Source organism: Protopterus annectens, chromosome 8.part0 (assembly GCF_019279795.1).
Source record: "Protopterus annectens isolate FY-2018-M chromosome 8.part0, PAN1.0, whole genome shotgun sequence".
Classification (NCBI taxonomy): Eukaryota; Metazoa; Chordata; order Ceratodontiformes; family Protopteridae; genus Protopterus; species Protopterus annectens.
The window spans coordinates 81,086,113-81,105,864 of NC_056741.1; the positions used below are offsets into that span (position 1 = coordinate 81,086,113).

General features: G+C 44.7%; 1 protein-coding gene across 1 annotated transcript in view; it reads left to right on the plus strand.

The window, feature by feature from the left end:
• Positions 1 to 1,081: 1,081 nt before the first annotated feature.
• LOC122808661 (alpha-1,4-N-acetylglucosaminyltransferase-like) overlaps positions 1,082 to 19,752 on the plus strand; it is a 234,424-nt gene continuing 215,753 nt past the window's right edge. The window contains exons 1-2 of the mRNA XM_044079636.1: positions 1,082 to 1,196; positions 1,308 to 1,376. Of these exons, the coding sequence (XP_043935571.1) occupies positions 1,160 to 1,196; positions 1,308 to 1,376 (106 nt within the window). The 5' untranslated portion in view covers positions 1,082 to 1,159. The remainder of the gene's footprint in view (positions 1,197 to 1,307; positions 1,377 to 19,752) is intronic.

Consider the following 19,752-nt stretch of genomic DNA (forward strand, 5'->3'; position numbering starts at 1 on the left):
TGCATTTTTAGTTTGTGTTACATTCTGGTATTTTCTGGCTGCTTATAGTCCCCTCCCCCCGAGGTAGTAGTTTGCCTGTAGTGGACTGTGGACCTCCCAAGTGTACAAATCTACCACGTCACTGTGTTTGTTTTTGATGTCATCTACTGTTTGTGGATTGAACTAGATTCACTGATGTTTAATGGAGAGAAATGTTTGACAGACAGAGAGCACTGCACTTGTAGAAAACATGGCATCTTGTCTGAGGTGGGTAGTCCCTATTCTGTCCCTTATGATTAATATGCCAAGTATTTAGATCATTCAGTGCTGTTGTAATGCAACACATTCTGCATTTATAGCAGGTTGGGTCTATTGCTAACACTTGTGAAAAGGGTTTGTGTCCATACACACAGGTAGCTGGCTTTGGCAGCCTCAAACCTTGGATTTACCACATCTGCCCTATTGTTACAGGTGACTTTTAAGCTGCACCTCCCACTTTCTTCTTTTCTTGTTGCACTTATGGCACATTAACTTTTGTGCTGAGCACCCGTTCATCCTGCCACCCCCGACTCTGTGAAATGTTACTTCCTTGCATATAGTTTGAATTCAGATGACCAATTCGTTGTCGCACACTCGTACTGCCATATCCCCTTTTCTCTCTTTGTCCACGGAGAAAATCTAGTGTGTTAAGCCTCTTCTCAAATACTGTCCTGTCTAGTGTAGTGCCTTTCACACACTTGTTCTTCTCTGTTCCCTTTGCGTCATCTTAGTATTCCTGTCTAGTTATAGTCTAGACTTGGCATTCTTAGTTTTCTACTCTGTACCCTTTGCATCATATTAATTTCCCTGTCAGTTTATATTCTAGATTTTAATCATGTGGATTGAATTACAACCAGGGCATCTTGGAGCCAGAAGTCACTGTTTGATAAGAACCAAGCTCTTTGCTCGAATCTGTATTGTGTACACACTTGTTTTGTGCAGCTTTTTAATTAATTAACTAACCGGATTATGTTGTTTATTTGTAGGGGGTGAAGATGTTTCGGCTGTCTTTCCCTTGATCAGACTTGGATCACACATCACAGGTACAAATTCAGGTGCTGATTGACTGTTTTCATTTCTATTCTGTGCTTGTTTACAGAGCAGAAATTGATGATTTGCTTGTGGAACCTAACTGGGGATAATGCAGGGGTTAAAATTTCCAGACAGAAGTAAAACCGGTATGGGTCTTTGCATTTCTTTGGCTTTAAATTATTGGTAGATTTTTTTTAATTGTTGTATAAGAAGAAGCTAGAATACAAATCTAACTTTTTTATGTCTGTGTGAATTAGACTTGTATAAGGAAATGGACAAAGCAGACAGATCACAGCTTTTGGAGAAAAGCAGCGAAAGTGCTCGTGGTGAGTATTTGTGAGGTTTGCTGGTGTTTTGCTTGCTAATAATGGTCATTCTTCACTGCAAAGTGCATTTAGAGAATTCGACTGCTGAAGTGAATGGCTGCACTGCCCATTGCTTCTCTAGATATCATGTGAGTGAATGGGGCCTACTGTTTTCTCGATCTATAGCATATAAATTTAAGGCTGTAGAGTATCGTAAGGTTCTGGTATTCAAGGACTGTAGCATGTCATCAAGTTGTATAATATATATAGAGGCCAATCCTTCTGGCTAGTGTGTGGACCTATTTCCTGTGGTTGAGAGCTGTTCAGCCCAGTCATTCCTGGAGGATGGCAGTGATCCTTCTGGCTAGTGTGTGGACCTGTTTCCTGTGGTTGAGAGCTGTTCAGCCCAGTCATTCCTGGAGGATGGCAGTGATCCTTCTGGCTAGTGTGTGGACCTATTTCCTGTGGTTGAGAGCTGTTCAGCCCAGTCATTCCTGGAGGATGGCAGTGATCCTTCTGGCTAGTGTGTGGACCTATTTCCTGTGGTTGAGAGCTGTTCAGCCCAGTCATTCCTGGAGGATGGCAGTGATCCTTCTGGCTAGTGTGTGGACCTATTTCCTGTGGTTGAGAGCTGTTCAGCCCAGTCATTCCTGGAGGATGGCAGTGATCCTTCTGGCTAGTGTGTGGACCTATTTCCTGTGGTTGAGAGCTGTTCAGCCCAGTCATTCCTGGAGGGTGGCAGTGATCCTTCTGGTTAGTGTGTGGACCTGTTTCCTGTGGTTGAGAGCTGTTCAGCCCAGTCATTCCTGGAGGATGGCAGTGATCCTTCTGGCTAGTGTGTGGACCTGTTTCCTGTGGTTGAGAGCTGATGTCCTTCAAGGATGCATCTGCAGTCTTTACAAATGGGTTGTCCTGTCATCAGGCAGCCCTTCGGTCGGCCGGATTCCAAAGTCTGGGTCTGGCTTCGGCTGGTGTCGCACTTCACCCGACGTCATTGCGGCAGTTCTTCGGGTATAAAGGCATCAGCCGACGCCATTTTCCCCAGTCTTTCTTGCCGCGTGGCGCCCGAAGCAGAAGCTGTTCGCAAGTGCCGGTCGGTCAGATCCAGAGATTACTACTACCGAATACTACTTCAAAGACTTCTTTAAAGCTAAGTACCCCGTTGGGGACTCTTTCTTGCCTCAGCCGATGTCAGAGAAAGTTAATAACTGTTTATCTTGTGGGAAACAAATACCTCATAAAGATTTCCACTCCTATTGTATACATTGTTTAGGCCCAGACCACGACGTAGCAGCTTGTCTAGCCTGTGCTTCTTTTAACCGACGGACGCTTAGACGTCGCTCGGACTTTGCTGAACAGATTTTCGGCTCCGATTTTGCCTACATTATGCCGTCGGATCCTCCGACTACGCAAATAACCAAAAAACGCAAAGAAAAGGACCGACATTCGCGGTCCGCGGTTTCGGCTGAAACCGCAGTTAAGCAAACCACGAGCGTCTCTGTTTCGGCCGAAACCGAGCTAGCGGTTCTTTCTTCAGCCGATAACTTGCCTTCTACCGAGGCCTCTTCTATCCTGGTAGAAACGGCTTCTGAAATCCAACCTTCTGTTGCGATTTCACAGGATTTATCAGACACCATTCCCCTAGATATTTCTACCCCTGCACGTGGAGCTGCTAGGCCTCCTCCAGCTATGTCTATTAAGGCCTTTGCCAGGGCTAAAGCAGCCAAAGCATCAAAACCTGTGCCTGCCAAGCCCCCCTCTCAGAGGCCCAGCACCAGCTCCCATATGCTTTCTTTGGCAGAGGATCTCATCTCCTTAATTCGTGGAGCCCAGCCTCATCCAGACAGGGCCTCTCTCCCTCCTCCAGAAAAGAGGCCTAGAGCAGAGCCCCCTGAGCCAGTAGCCACAGATGATTCCTCTGATGACTCAGAACATACAGACCCTCCTGAGGCTTCTTCTCCTTACGAAGACTCTGATGCTGAGGAGTCCATCCCTTCAGCCTCTCCTCCTGAGGAATTTTCCTTTGGGGAAACCTTGCATGCTATGAGGGAACAATTTCAGTGGCAGGGCCAAGATTTCTCAGACTCTAGAAAAAGGCTTAGGACCTTTCTACACTTGCCACAGCATAGGCCTTTAGCTATTCCTCCAGTTCTATCTGTTGTTGATGATGCATTTAATGATGCTTGCACTGCTCCTGATACTTTACCTCCGGCTCCTGCTAAGCCCGATAGGTACTACAGGGTCCCGGACACTCATCACCACTTATATAAGGCCCTTTGCAGATCCAGAGACTATCTCCCAGGGCCCTAAAGCTGTAGCAGCTACTTCTTCTAAAACCCCTCCCTCTGAAAGGGAATCCAGGTCCTTAGAGAGATGGGGAAAAAAGTTTACACCTCTGCTACTTTGTCAGGTAGAGCTTTGAACTGCCAATTTCATATGATTCAATATCAAGAGTTTATGCTTGACCAGTTGACTAAAAGCTGTCCTCTGAAGAATCTTTAGATAAAAGTATGTTCAAGAAATGTTACATAACATACAGCAGGTTAGTAACCATTCTTTAAAATGTGGCTATGATGCACTGGAGGCTTCCTTTAGATCAGCCATGACTGGCACAGTTATCAGGAGGCATGCATGGTTGAAAGAACAGGCATTACCAGACCATGTCAAATCTAAGCTTTTGGATGCACCTATGGACAAGGTCAATTTATTTGGTGCCCCCGCACAGCAGGTACTAAAAAAGATGGAAGAGAAAGCAAAATCTGTGCAAACAGTAAAAGATTTCTTACAAGTTCAACCTCCAAGGTTTAGCAGGAATTGGCCCTCCAAGAATTGGTCCTTTCCGGACTCCTCTAAGGCACAAAGAGGCAGGAATAGGCGCTAGAGGCAGAAACCAATCCAGGGGTGCCTACAGGGGTCGCCAGTGGCAGGGTAACAACCAACGAGGCACGGATACAGCCACCACCACTACAACAACTCAACCACAGTGACTTGGCGGTGGCACCGCCTACCAGGGAACAACTAGAAGCACCCTTAGGCGGAAAGCTAACATTATTTTCAAGAAACTGGCACTGCATTACAAGAGAAAAATGGATTTTGCAGACTATAGACAAAGGTTACTGGTTCCATTTCCATACACTACCAGGAAAGAGAGGAATGCCAAACCTTCCACCTTCTCAAAGGGCAGAAGCTCTAAAACAAATATCTCAATTATTAAGAATGCGAGCTGTGGAAAAGGTACCATTTATGGAGCAAGGGAAGGGATTTTACTCCAGGCTCTTCCTGGTACCAAGAAAAGAAAACAAATGGAGGCCTATTCTAGACCTGTCCGCTTTAAACACATTCCTCATTGTTCCAAAATTCAAAATGCTGACCCTACAGCAGCTTCTTCCCATGCTGGGCAAGGAGTCTTGGCTGGTAACTCTAGATCTCAAGGAGGCATACCTGCACGTCCCCATAAGACCAATTTGCAGAAGATACCTCAGATTTCTTGCAGGATCAGAGCATTATCAATTCTCAGCATTGCCCTTTGGCTTATCTACTGCACCCAGAGTGTTCACGAAATGCCTGGCATCAGTAATCGCTCATTGCAGACTTCAGGGAATTCAAATCTATCCCTACCTGGACGACTGCCTGATACAAGCGGACAACAAAACAAACTAACAGAAGACTTACAAAGAGTCATCTACCTGCTACAAGCCCTGGGATATACAGTCAATACAAAAAAGTCAAGGCTGATTCCATCCCAAAGAATAACCTTTCTGGGTGCAGAACTGGACACATCAAAACAAATGGCATTTCTAACTGCAGAAAAGAAAGAGCAACTTCCTCTCTACTTCTTGGCATTAACAAAGCAGAGCCATCTAACTGCAAGAAAAGTGCTACAAGCTCTAGGCTTCATGGCATCCTGCATAATACTGGTCCCTCATGCCAGACTTCATATGAGAAAGCTACAGTGGTACCTAAAGAATTTGTGGTCTCAGCACAAGCACAGCCTAGAAACCAAAATTCCAATGATCCCATGCCTGAAGCAAGAGTTCTTATGGTGGGTTCAGGCCTGTCAATCAAACACAGGACTGCCCTTCTGCAAAAGTCAACCAAGACAAACCATCACGACAGATGCCTCAGACCTCGGTTGGGGGGCACACATGATGGGCAAGTGCATTCAAGGCCTATGGACTCAAGACCAGCTGCATCTGCACATAAATCTAAAAGAAATGATGGCAGTAAAATTGGCAATCCAGGCATTCAGACCTCTTCTCCAAGAAGGCCAAGAAGGCCAGTTGATGATAAGGACAGACAACACCACAGTTATGTGGTACATCAACAAACAGGGAGGCACACACTCATACCCTCTATGCCGGCTGGCACTGGACCTATGGGATGTGGCTCTGAGCTACAACATTCAGTTACAGGCAATTTATGTACCAGGGAAGGAAAACATTCTAGCAGACATATTAAGCAGAACTACAACAGATGCCCACGAATGGATGCTGCATCCAGACATTTTCAAAACCATCACAAGAGAATGGGGATTACCACAAATAGACTTGTTTGCATCCCCTTTCAATCACCAGTTGAAGAAATTCTGCACAAGGACTTACCACCCACTTGCTTGGAAGGTGGACTCCCTGTCCTTCAGTTGGAAAAGCCTGACAGCATACGCATTCCCACCACTTCCTTTGATGCACAAGGTGCTTCTCAAGATCAAAGAGGAACATCCGAGGATCATTCTGATAGCCCCAGACTGTCCAAGACAACATTGGTATCCACTGCTGAGGAGCATGTCCCGGGAACAAATATGGAAACTGCCCCTGATCCCATTACTGCTGACACAGAGCAACTACAGCATTCTGCATCCAAACCTAAAAACTCTGCAGCTAACTGCCTGGAACATTACATAACAACAATTAACCCAAATTTATCCCAAAGGGTTAAAGACATAATCCTGGAGGCTCGTAGACCTTCAACAAGAAAGAATTATGCAGCAAAATGGAAAAGATATCTCATCTGGAGTACTGCAAAGGGGCAAGATGTGACACTGGTGAACATAGCCAACATCCTGGAGTACTTGGCGGAGCTCTTCCATACAGGCCTGTCCTATTCCTCCATCAAGATACATGCATCAGCTATTTCAGCAGAATACAGCTTGGATCCTCCTGTCTTCTCGATCCTCTGCTCAGACAGTTTCTGAGAGGAATTAAAAATGTAAAACCTCCCAGGAAACCTCCATTGCCAGCATGGGACTTGAACTTTGTGCTAGAAAAACTGACTCTACCTCCTTTCGAACCAGCAGCTACAGCAGAATTGCAATACTTATCCTGGAAGACTGCTTTCCTGCTGGCAATAACTTCAGCAAGAAGGGTCTCTGAACTACAGGCATTAATGGCAGTACAACCCTTCCTGATCTTCCATCAAGATAGAGTGTCCCTGAGAACAAATCCTACATTTATGCCTAAGGTGGTATCCAGAGTCTCTTTAAATCAGGCTATCCACCTTCCTACATTCTTCCCCAATCCACAGAACAGGCGAGAAAAGCTCTTAGATACCTTGGATCTACACAGACAATTACGCTACTACCTGGACAGGACAAAAAAATAGAAAACTGGCCAGCTTCTGGTAGCATATGCAACAGGAAAAGAAGGAAAACCAATTTCTAAACAGACAATCTCCAAATGGATAGGAAATTGCATTAGATTTTGTTACTCCTACCATGGAAAGAAAACTCCAGAGAACATCAGGCCTCACTCCACAAGGGCTACAGCCACTACCACAGCTTTCTTACGAGGAGTGGCTACCAAGGACATTATAGAGGCTGCTACTTGGACCTCCGTGCATACATTTGCCAAGCATTATAACTTACCTCTATACTCTAGATCCCGTGCTGGTTTTGCCACTGCTGTGTTGCAAGGGATCCTGACTACACCATAATCTATTCTCATTTCCTCCTCCCCTAGTTTAGCTATGGTATTCTACCCATTTGTAAAGACTGCAGATGCATCCTTGAAGGACATAGTGCAGTTTTGTACCTACCATAAATGTAGATGTCCGAGAGGAATGCATCTGCAGTCAGGATTACCCACCCTCCTTCCCCTCTGAGGTACTCCTAGGGTACTTACCAATCTTCAGCTAGCTTGGGGGGGATCTATTATGGTGTATTTGTTTGTATATATGTACATACATGTTTATTTTGTGTGTTTGCTCTCTACTATTTGGAAACTTTGGCATTTATCCAAATTTAGCCATCCAAGAGGGCACCTGGTATCTGGGGCAAGAAACACTGAGGAAAATGGCGTTGGCTGATGCCTTTATACCCGAAGAACTGCCGCAATGACGTCGGGTGAAGTGCGACACCAGCCGAAGCCAGACCCAGACTTTGGAATCCGGCCGACCGAAGGGCTGCCTGACGACAGGACAACCCATTTGTAAAGACTGCAGATGCATTCCTCTCGGACATCTACATTTATGGTAGGTACAAAACTGTACTTTCAGCCCAGTCATTCCTGGAGGATGGTGATGAGATTTCAGGAAGCCAGGAGTGGGAGTTCCCCTCTATATGGTTAAGAGACTGGAAATTTTGCTGTAACCCCTTATGGCCCCTTTTCACATGCCCATTCATGGCCAAGGGGTTTGTATGCAGTGGGCTTGTATTCATCTTCCAAACACATAGTAATAGCATTCCTACCCTGTTTGTAGGCTGGATCTCTGTGCGAGCCCAAGCTCCAACAGGACTTCAACCATTTAGGGCATGCAGAGACACACTTTCTACCTTTCGTCTGCTGATTAGAAGCATGCAGGCTAAGCCTTGTCATGTGTCCCCCATCCCATACCAGTGCCAGCAAGTGCCCACGTTGTTAATCGGACTTAAATTAACTGGGTTTTAGTCAGGGCTTTTTCCCTCTGTGCTGCTGGAGCTGGCAATAATGTACATGTGATCAAGTAGTGAACTTGTCCTAACAGCAAGGAATTGGACAGATATTAGTCATTGACCTTGGATCTGATTATAAGTCTGGGTTCCTTGACTCCTATTAAAAAAAATAAAATAGAAAAACAAAAAAAACTCTGTTCAAGTTTGTTTTGTTTATATGACTTTTCAATAAACTGGTTGCTGTAAAATTGGGAGCTGCCATGGCTGTGTAATTTAAGTTCTGATGCTGCTGCTGTAGTGGCTTAGATGAATAAATGAATTGGACGGCACAGTGGTGCAGTGGTAGCATTGTCACCTCACAACAACAGGTTCTGTGGTTCAATTCTGGGCTGGGGTGCCTTCTGTATGGAGTCTAAATGTCCTCCCTGCGTTCATGTGGGTTTCTTCCGGGTGCTCCAGTTTCCTCCCATGTTACAAAGATATGTAAGCTAAGTTTCTGGTGTCATTCTAAGGGGATCCATATCTGCCTGGGATGACATGATTGACAGACATCGATGCTTTGCCAGAGATGGTCTGCATCTGTCACCCCTGGGCTTCTGGATACTGACCAAGGCTCCTGCCACCCCTATAGTGCCTTTTTTTAGGCGGTGTTCCAAAGACCAAATTACCACCGTAACCGCTACAAACAAATGCAATCTGAGGGTCATGCTGCTCAACGCTAGAAGTCTAAGTCTCAAAATGCAGTCGCTTGAAGCACTCCTTAAAATGGAGAACATTGACATTTGTGCCATAACAGAGGCCTGGTTCAAGGCAGCAGAAAGCACCCCAACTCTACCAGGCTATAACTCATTCCACACCTTTCGACCCCAGAACTTGGACCGAAGCTCCAAAGGCGGTGGTGTTTCCATATTCATAAAGGATGTGCACACCTCCAGACTGGTAGCCCAACATAAAGCATCTGAGATACTTCAGGAGCAGCTAACATTGGGTAAGACAGCGATTCAGGTCGTAGCCTGCTCTAGGTCCCCAACCATGTCCCAAGACTCGCACTCCACATTCCTAAGCACCCTGGAGAATATTAAGGTCCAACACTCTCGTACTGGGTGACTTCAACTACTCCATTAACTGGGAAAACTACTCATGTACCAATACACTTTCCCAACATTTCCTGGAATTCATTAATTCCAATGCCCTGGACCTGCTCGTTCTTACCCCCACTAGAGGTAGCAACACCCTTGACCTGGTCATTGTTAACAGGGGCAACTGTTGCTCTACACCAATAATCAACTCCTCCCTGGTAAGATCTGGCCACAAACTAATCACCTTGGAAATCCCCCTTAACCCCACCCCCCACCCCACACCCCCAAAGGTAACAGCCATGAAAAACTTCTCCAAAGCTAACTCTGGGCTCCTAAAAACGGAGGTGGCTAACTTCAAGGCACCCATGCAAATGGAGAATAGTTGCATGACCACCGAATCATACACCAATGCACTGTACGAACATGTGCACAGATGCATGGATCCTACCATACCCAATAGAATCAAGATGCTCTCCTCCAAAAAAGAAAGCCAATCTGGTGGTCCCCTGCCATAACCCTACAACAGAAGGAGGAAACTGATGCGGAATAAGGTGAAGTCCCAAGACCGGAAAAACTCCCTTATCAGCCTCAACAAAAAGTTGAGATCCCTCATCAAATCCTCTAAAGCTAAGTATGAAAACAGAATTGCAGCAGATAGTAACGACAACCACAAGGCCTTCTATCGTTATGTAAAGAATCTTCACGGCAATACCCAGATTTGCTCTGAGCTACTGCATAGTGGTACCTCCTATACCGAGCCGACTAATATTGCCAATATACTGGCCGACAGATTCGGTGCCAACTTAACACCCCCCCAAAGGACCAGTCACAATATCAGTACATTGCTAGGCACCCAGTATTACTGCTGCACAGGTTAAAACAGCACTGTCCAATGCCAAGAATACAGCTTCTATGGGACCTGACAATATCCCTGGCTGTGTTCTACATGAACTACAGAGTGAACTGGCACCGCACATGTGTGCCCTGTTCAATCACAGTCTCACCTCAGGCTTTGTCCCTTCCGAATGGTGCACTGCTACAGTCATCCCTCTCCACAAAGGAGGAGTGACTACAGATCCTGGGAACTATCACCGCATTAGCCTGGTGAGTCTGATATGCAAAGCTATGGAAAGCATCATCATGGACATAGTAAACAAGGATATAGGGAATCTCTAAACTCTGGATCCCACAGAGTTTGGTTTTGTGAAAGGTAGATCATGCCTGCTCAGCTTGGTCGACTTCTTTGAGTCAGTCACCGGAGCTGTTGATGAAGGTAAGGTGGTTCATACAGCCTGCCTTGATCTGGCCAAGGCCTTTAATACCATTCTCCATTCAGGAATCATAGAAAAGGTCACTAAGCTAGGCATCAACCCCTATATCACCAGGTGGGTTGCAAATTGGCTCACAGGTAGAACCCACAGTGTGAACGTAGCTGACACCAAGTCAGACTGCCGACCAGTCACAAGTGGAGTCCCACAGGGTTCGATCCAGGGTCCTTTCCTGTTTGGTTTCTACTTCTCTGATGTTTAGGCCAACATGAAGGGACTCTGGCTGACAAAGTTCGCAGACGACTGCAAGTTGGGAGCCATAATTAACTCCCCAAGTGATGTTGACATCCTACAGAAAGGCCTCACTGAGACCAATGACTGGTGTCAGAAGCATGGCCTTAAGCTCAATGCCAAAAAATGTGTCATCATCCCCTTTGGGAAAAACCCAGTTCCCATGAATTACCACATCGATGGTAGTCCACTGAACAGAAAAGGCGTTATAAGAGATCTGACAACACAGCTTGACAGCAACCTCTCTTTTGTCCACCACATTGCCCCTGTGGTCAGAAAGTCCTTCTATGTGGCACATCTCATTACTAAGGGTTTTGCATCCAGGAAGAAAGAGGTCATTGTCCCCCTCTACTCTTCCCTCATTAGTCCTATCATTGAGTACAGTGCCCCATTTGGGATGTACCTCACTAAAGACCTGCAACAACAGGAGAGGCTGCAAAAGTACCTCACAAAGGGGATCTTAGGCCTTAAACACTTGTCCTATATGGACAGACTCAAAAAAACTCCAACTATTCTCTGTCTCATATCGCCTACTTAGAGGCGATCTCTGCTTGACTTACAAAGCTATGTCTGACCCAGCTCTGTTAGAAATGCTACATCTAAAGAAATCCCAATCCCTCTGCACCACACGCTCCAGAGACCTCAACCTCATTATCATAATCAACAGAACATACTGGAGGGACAGATTCATAACCCAGAGACTGCGCATGCTCTGTAATAGACTTCCCATCCATGTCAATCAGAGCACCTCACTGGCCCTCTTCAAGAGAAATCTTGATGAGTGGATGGAAAATAGAAAATTCCCCCCGGGGATCACTCTAGTGGCTTTACTCGACAGAGGCACTGGGGACTAAGGTCGGGTGGCACGATGCCAGTGTAATCCTATGGGCTAGGCTTGTAAAGGCTGCAGGGCCATTAGCCTAGTACACACCTATGAACCCCCTGGGTCTCCACTGAAAATTGACTTTGTTCCAAGTCAGACTTTCCCAGAAAACAAATGTTAAAGTCCTGACTACAACCTAGGTGACCCAAGTTCAGTTAGCGACTCTGGTGATTGTCTGAGTTGGCAGGGAGGACAGGACGATCTCCTGTGGGAGGGTATGTGCTGATGTCTCTCCATTTGAACTGTAGCAAAGGCTGGAACTTGAAGAGGTTAGATGTCAGGCTGGAGAGCAGAATATGGACTGTCCAGTGCATGCCTCTTAGGGCCGGGGGGGGGGGGGCATGCTGTAGTTTTCCAAGTCCAGCCAGTTGTGGCTTGTGCTAGGCTTGCTGCAGGGGAGGGAAAACTGCCTTCAGTCGTCCCCAGACCTTCTGTGGATGACAGTAGTACTCTTGACAGTGGGCCCACACCTCTTCTGAGTGAAAAAAAAACATAAGTTAAGCCCTCAGACAGACGGTAGACAGTTTTATTGCATAGAGCGGGACACCTCAGAGGCAAAAATGTGGGTACTGCATGGGATAAACAAATTAAATTCTGACCCAGATTCCTGACTTTGAGTCTTAGTGACCCACATCCAGTGGACTGGTGTGACTGTGGCAGGTTTGAGAGGTATCAGAGCCACCTGGTGTACTAGAAAGCTCAGCCTGTTAATCGTTCAGTGTGTGCATTAGTTTAATGTTTGCAGAGGAACAGTTCTCCCGTCTGACAGTACTGAACCCCATAAGTAGGATTTACCTGCTTCCTCTCACTTAACATAGTCCACCTTAGAAGTAGGACTATGATATAGGATTCACACAATCAAGTCTTTGAAGTTTCTGCTTCAGATGAAAGTACACCAGCACAGGATTTTGCACTAAACATATGCTCTGAGGACAATAGGGTAAGGGTAATTTTCTGCAAAATAAAATGCTGAGGTTCAGTGTAACCTAAACATTGAGGTGCATTTCATTGACTTATAAGATTGCTGACAGGGTTCACTAGAATGGGGATGAAAGCGCTAAATTTTTGGCTTCTGGTTTACTTGTTTTTTTTTGCCAGCAGTTCTGCAGTTCATTTTTTCGTTTTGTTTGGTTGTCAGTAATTTTTGAGGTTTGTGGTCCAGCTGGTGAATCACCATGGCAGCTGAGAGTGCCAATTTTAGCAGTCAAGACAGTCTTTTGGACTTGACTGTGTATCCAGTTCTTGCCAGTGGCTCTAGTCCTGCCAAGGTTGTGGGAGAGAAAACCCAAGAAGAACTTATCGCTTTTATTGTTCCAACAGTCAAAGACACTTTTGTTTCCACCATGTTCAAGGAACATTCTAAGTCGGATATTGCTAGTGATTCTGCAAGCAGTGTGGCTGTTCAGTCAAAGGCACTAATGAGAAGTCTTTAACAGCTACGGTTTTAGATTTACCACCGGACGACACAGGAAGTGACATCACAGCTAGCACTAGCTGTTCAGCTAAAGCATCGACGACGGTGTTGAACACCACAAACAAGGGAATAAACGAAAGCAATGTGTTGGATTACATTTGCAAATCTTTCAATAATCCGTTTGCTGATGTTCAAGTTCAAGCATTTGATTCAGCAGCAAGTAAGTCAATAAATGATAGTGCTTATACTGACACTATTAACTGTAAAAAGAGCATATATGACCTAGAAAAAATGGTGTTCAGGTTTGTCACGTTAGAGCTAGAGGTATCCTATTTGAGTGAATGTATAAATAGGAAAATTGTGCCTCAGGGCTTAAGGACAGCCAGGTTCCCTAATTGTGTAACTTTTGGTGATGACCTGAGTACCAACCTTATTGAGCTTTAGAACAATACTGGCATCACCATGATGGGTGTTTTGGGTGAACACTACTTGAAAGAACTTGACTGTTAGGGAAAATATCAAATCACTAGATGAGAAAATCAAATGCTTTGGATGTTTTAAAGATTATATTCTTTTATACAACGGTGTAGAAGCGAAGGCTGACAGGCACCATTGTGACTAGGAAACAACATAAATTAAAAAGAGACATTTTGGCTTATCAGGCCAAACATGCATATTTATTACAAGATAGGGTAGAAGACCCTTCTGTTAAGATCTACAACAGCAGTGACAGTGGAAGTCCTGCTTTAAACAGTGGGGCTAAGGAAGCCACAAATACTATAGCATTTTCAACAACAAATGATGTTGGTTCTAGAGGTTCTGACAGGAATATTGGACACAACAGTGTATCTAATGGAGAAGTCGGCGCCATTTCTGACTTTAACAACCAACATTCTAGCAATTCTTCTAATGGAAATTATGCTGAAATACTTGTCAATGGAAAGCAGGGCCCTAACCAAGGCAGTGCCAGTCAACAAACAGACTCAGAAGTGGAACAATACGTCCCACAACAAATGGAAGGGGAAAGGGAGAGGAGATACCCCTACCAGAGGAAATACTTATGTATTTTTACATCTGTTCACTAATGGCTGAATGAAGGAGGTGCTTCTGTTTCTGAAATAATATAATCTATGTGATGTATTTCTACATCTGTTCACTAATGGCTGAATGAAGGAGGTGCTTCTATTTCTGAAATAATATAATCTATGTGATGTATTTCTACATATGTTCACTAATGGCTGAATGAAGGAGGTGCTTCTATTATTGGTTTGGTTTAGAAGCCTTTCTGCAGAAAGACTGGGGGTGTAAGGCTTTGGGGAGCAACATTACAGACTTATGAAAATGGCAGAGAGGGAACAGAGTGCTAAATGATGATACTGTAAGTATTCTCTGGTTTGTGGGAGACATGTTCTCTGGTTTGTGGGAGACGTGTTCTCTGGTTTGTGGGAGACGTGTTCTGTGGTTTGTGGGAGATGTGTTCTTTGGTTTGTGGGAGAAGTGTTCTCTGGTTTGTGGGAGACATGTTCTCTGGTTTGTGGGAGACGTGTTCTCTGGTTTGTGGGAGACGTGTTCTCTGGTTTGTGGGAGGCGTGTTCTCTGGTTTGTGGGAGAAGTAATGCTCTTCGTGTTTCACTGTTGCAGTCATTGCATTTGGGTAATCCTGCTGGCAGATTGCCCTCAGTCGGCCTGAATTCCAAAGTCTTGGGTCCTGCGTCGGCTGCTGTTGCCCCTTCCCTAATGTTAGGTCGTCAGGGGTATAAAAGAAGCAGCCAATGCCATTTTCTTCAGTCTTTCTTGCCGCGCGGTGCCCGAAGCAGAAGCAGTTCGCAAGTGCCGGTCGGCCGACTCCTGAAATTTTCATGTTTGAGTTTCAGAACCGAAGTCTTCAATAAAGCTAAGTACCCCGTTGGGGAAACTTTTTTTCTTGCTCCAGACCAATGTCAGAAAAAGTTAATAATTGTATTACTTATGGAAAGCAAAGTGCCTAAGGGCATTAGGCCACATTCCATCAGAGCTGCAGCCACTTCAGCAGCCTTTCTCAGGGGGGTACCAACCAAAGACATTTTAGAGGCTGCTACTTGGAGTTCAGTGCACACCTTTATAAAGCATTATCATCTGCCACTCTACTCTAAATCCAGGGCAGACTTTGCCACTGCAGTTCTGCAGGGCCTCATAGCCACTCCTAATGCTGTTTAGCTCCAGCCTCCCAACCATAGCTTTGGGACTCTACCCAAATGTAATGACTGCAACAGTGAAACACGAAGAACATAGTACAGTTGTGTACACTTACCATAAATGTAGATGTTCGAGTGTATTCACTGTTGCAGTCCAGGTTACCCACCCGCCATCCCCCTTTTTTTCTGCTGGAACTTATCTTTCCTTCTCTGATTTATACTATCTATGTGGTGTATTTGCTAGTAGATGAAGGTAAAGTTTATTTTGGTGCATGTACTTTTATATATAGATTTTGGCTACCCTTTTAGGGGGCACCTGACATCGGGGGCAAGAAAAACTGAAGAAAATGACATTGGCTGCTTCTTTTATACCCCTGATGACCTGACGTCAGGGAAGGGGCGACAGCAGCCGATGCAGGACCCAAGACTTTGGAATTCAGGCCGACTGAGGGCAACCTGCCAGCAGGATTATCCAAATGTAATGACTGCAACAGTGAATACACTCAAACATCTACATTTATGGTAAGTGTACACAACTGCACTTTCTCTGGTTTGTGGGAGAAGTGTTCTCTGGTTTGTGGGAGAAGTGTTCTCTGGTTTGTGGGAGAAGTGTTCTCTGGTTTGTGGGAGACGTGTTCTCTGGTGTGTGGGAGAAGTGTTCTCTGGTGTGTGGGAGAAGTGTTCTCTGGTGTGTGGGAGACGTGTTCTCTGGTGTGTGGGAGACGTGTTCTCTGGTGTGTGGGAGACGTGTTCTCTGGTGTGTGGGAGACGTGTTCTCTGGTGTGTGGGAGACGTGTTCTCTGGTGTGTGGGAGACGTGTTCTCTGGTGTGTGGGAGACGTGTTCTCTGGTGTGTGGGAGAAGTGTTCTCTGGTGTGTGGGAGACGTGTTCTCTGGTGTGTGGGAGACATGTTCTCTGGTGTGTGGGAGACGTGTTCTCTGACGTGTTCTCTGGTGTGTGGGAGACGTGTTCTCTGGTGTGTGGGAGACGTGTTCTCTGGTGTGTGGGAGACGTGTTCTCTGGTGTGTGGGAGACGTGTTCTCTGGTGTGTGGGAGACGTGTTCTGTGGTGTGTGGGAGACGTGTTCTGTGGTGTGTGGGAGACATGTTAAATGGTGAAACTGTAGAAAAGAAAGAGATGATTGTAGTGGAAATGATGCAAAGAATAAAAATTCTGATTCAGTCTACTTTCTAGATAGCATGTATGCACCGGCAGTTGGAGAGATTGTCATGAACAACTGGGGCTGTTCAGAGATGATGTGGGACAAAGAACATTTTAATTTTCACTGCATCTGGGATCAGCAGAAGTTTGGGAAAGACAGAGCAGGAAGGAGTTGCATATGGTAGCCTAGGTGGTGATAAACATACCATGGCATTTGGTATGTCCTCAGAATGTCATCTGAAAAATGGGTCAGAAACCTGGTGGAACCATCGTGGTCAATGCAGAGTAAATAAGTACTTTCTCTTTAAAACAGACAGACAAGGGGGAAGCAGAAAATCATGCAGAGTTTTGAATAAATGCAAAATTCTCATGGAAATTCATAGAATGCTGGTCACCATCTAGTTCTGACCCCCCCCCCCCACACCGATAAATTGCACTGCCAGTCATGTCATGTGACACCTGTTTGTCTGTGTTTATTGATCAGAGTTGATCATTGTTTTAGCCTGCTTAATAAATTCAAGTAAAACAAATGATTACACTTTTTACCCCATTATTTTTCATCAGTTAACATTTCTACCCCATATGGAATGAAAACAAAAGATGTGGGTAAGCATTACATTTTAAGTAGAGAATTATATTTCATTAGATGTATTCTACTTGTATGATATCAATCAAGAATCAAAACAGCGGAATCGTAGTTAATATTACTGGGCTTAAAGTGCAATTCCCTTGCTAGCATTGTTATAGTGGAACTGAATGCATGCAATTTTGATTTTTTTTCAGTTTTTAAAGATTTTAATATTTCTTTTTCCTTTCATTTTGGTTCTTTCTTATTAGTCGCTTGTCTAACAGTGTGTTCGGTGTGAATGTTTTTCTGACCAGGTTTCAGTCTTAACAGTGTGTTCGGTGTGAATGTTTTTCTGACCAGGTTTCAGTCTAACAGTGTGTTCGGTGTGAATGTTTTTCTGACCAGGTTGCAGTCAATTAACATTGTAGCCGGTTTATTTGTTTGAAGTTACTCCGTGTCAGAGTTTTGTGTATTTAACTTGTTTGCTCATATTTGTTTTTACCTTATTGGCACTGACTTCTGCTCCATTTCAAATGTTGCAACACCATTTCATGAGATGGCAGAACAGGATAACAGGATACTGATCGGATTGCGTTAGTTTTGCATTAGGTAATGTCAGTCTGTGTTCTCCTTTCCTGTATTGCTTTCTGTTTCATCCCTGCTGTTGTCCTGTTAGCATTTTATACAGTTCTTGTATTTTGTGCTGCGTTTCAGAACCAACATTTCCTTGGGAGACGTTCATTTATGTGCCCCCCCCCCCCCCCATGTCTTTACTGTGTACACACGTACTGTGTGACAGACTCTTGAGTAGTATATGTGGGCTTGGGTTTATAGCAAAAGATTGCACTCAGACGTCAGACCTGGAATCTTTTAAAATTGTTAGACTGACAGCGCAAATAATCAAGTTTAACAGTGTAGCAAATAGTGTTTTACAGGAGGGTAAGCTTCCATGAATTCCCACAGTCAGACAAAATTAAAACTGGGATCATGCAACCTTACGGATAGGGATAAACTCCATTACACCAACAGTTCTGCATTTTTTCCGAAACAAATTGCAAAAGCTTTAAATATGTAAGCAGTTTCTTAAGCTGTTTGCTGTTATTTTTGTAATTTATAGCAAAAAAAAAACTGTACCGTCTACTGCTGCTGTATGTAGTTAATAACACTGTATTGCATTGGATCTGTTATTTGTAGGGTTGATGTAGGTAGTTTGTGTGCTGTTACACTTGGGCTCCAAACCAGCTATTCTACATTAAGAAGGTGTTTTTCTGTACGCTTGCAGCAGAAGTGTGCTCATCTAACCAGTGTGAGTTGAGGATTGCTGGTGAAAGGCTTGTGGTGTGCTTTCCTGATTTGTAGTTCGCTTAAAGCTCGTTTCCCTTTGCTGGTGTTTAAGCCTTGAGTTTGCGCCATGTTGCTCTTAACTCAGTGGTGGTTAGCAATGCCCTGTGTAGATAAGAAAGCCTAGGAACTTAGTTGTTCCCCAAAGAGCCGCCAGTGAAACCCCTCCAAGCTTTTCTGCTTCTCTAGGAACAACGCAGCTGCTCGCTGAGCAGTAGTGCCTTATGGGTCAACCTTGGCCTACACAAAGATTCCTGTTGTAGTCCGTTACAAGCACAGTCCTATCAAATTAACCCATTCCCTTCCCAAAAAAACGCATACAGCAAGAGCCTGCATTCATGGACAGGCAGTTTCCTATCATCTCTCTGTCCAGCCTGATGGACATGGGCATCTTGAGGCAATGTAGCAATTGTCTTAATGTGTACTGACTTTGTGAGAGATGTAGTTACACTATGAAATTAGAGGCAAGACTCTCACATAAGGATTGTCAGCACACACACACACACTTCTCAAACTAAATAAGGAAGTGACACACAAACCCACATATGCGGAGGTACTCACTAGTAACTTACCAAAAGATCAGAGGCTTTCAAAAGGAAACCACTTGCACACATAATGCAAAAAACAACCACAAAACATAACACACACACCAGTGTCTCATCAAATAAGCCCATAAGGAGTAACACCACAAAACCTAATATATTGGTCATAGGTGACTCCATTGTGAGACACATGGATGTTCCCCTCACCAGGCCAGGTAAGGAGTGGGTTACTGTTAGCTGCCTGTCAGGTGCCAGGATCTGTCAAGTCACTCATCCACAAGTACCGGTACGACTCTGTCAGTCCATGTAGGGGTGAGTGATGTGAGACATACCTCACTGGACTGTATAGGTTCATTGGTTCATAGGTGTTTACTAGGCTAACAACCACAAGGGCCTTTTTAAGCCTAGCCATGCATTCCAAATCTCTGACAAGAACTGATTCCCTTGATAAGTGTAAGCATACACCTGGGACATGAACCATTTACAGGTTACCTGTCTGCATCAGAGACATAGGTGCCAAACCAGGGATGAATTTCCATTTTCCCATCCAGTTGTCTAAATGGCACTTGAATTGGATTAGGGAGGAACTCTGCTTCGCATAGATGGGATACATACCTGTCTCTCTAGCAGGTTCTATTCATATCACAGGCAAGGTTTAAGTCTTTAGAATGGGTAATTCTGGTGCTGTTTGTTTTGTGGATTTGCAGGAGGTTTATCAGATTGGGGTCTGATAATGCCCTGTAAGTCAGGCAGATCTCCTCTCAAAAGCCTGTATGAGAGAGAATACAGGGATAGGTCCTTGAGGCGGTCT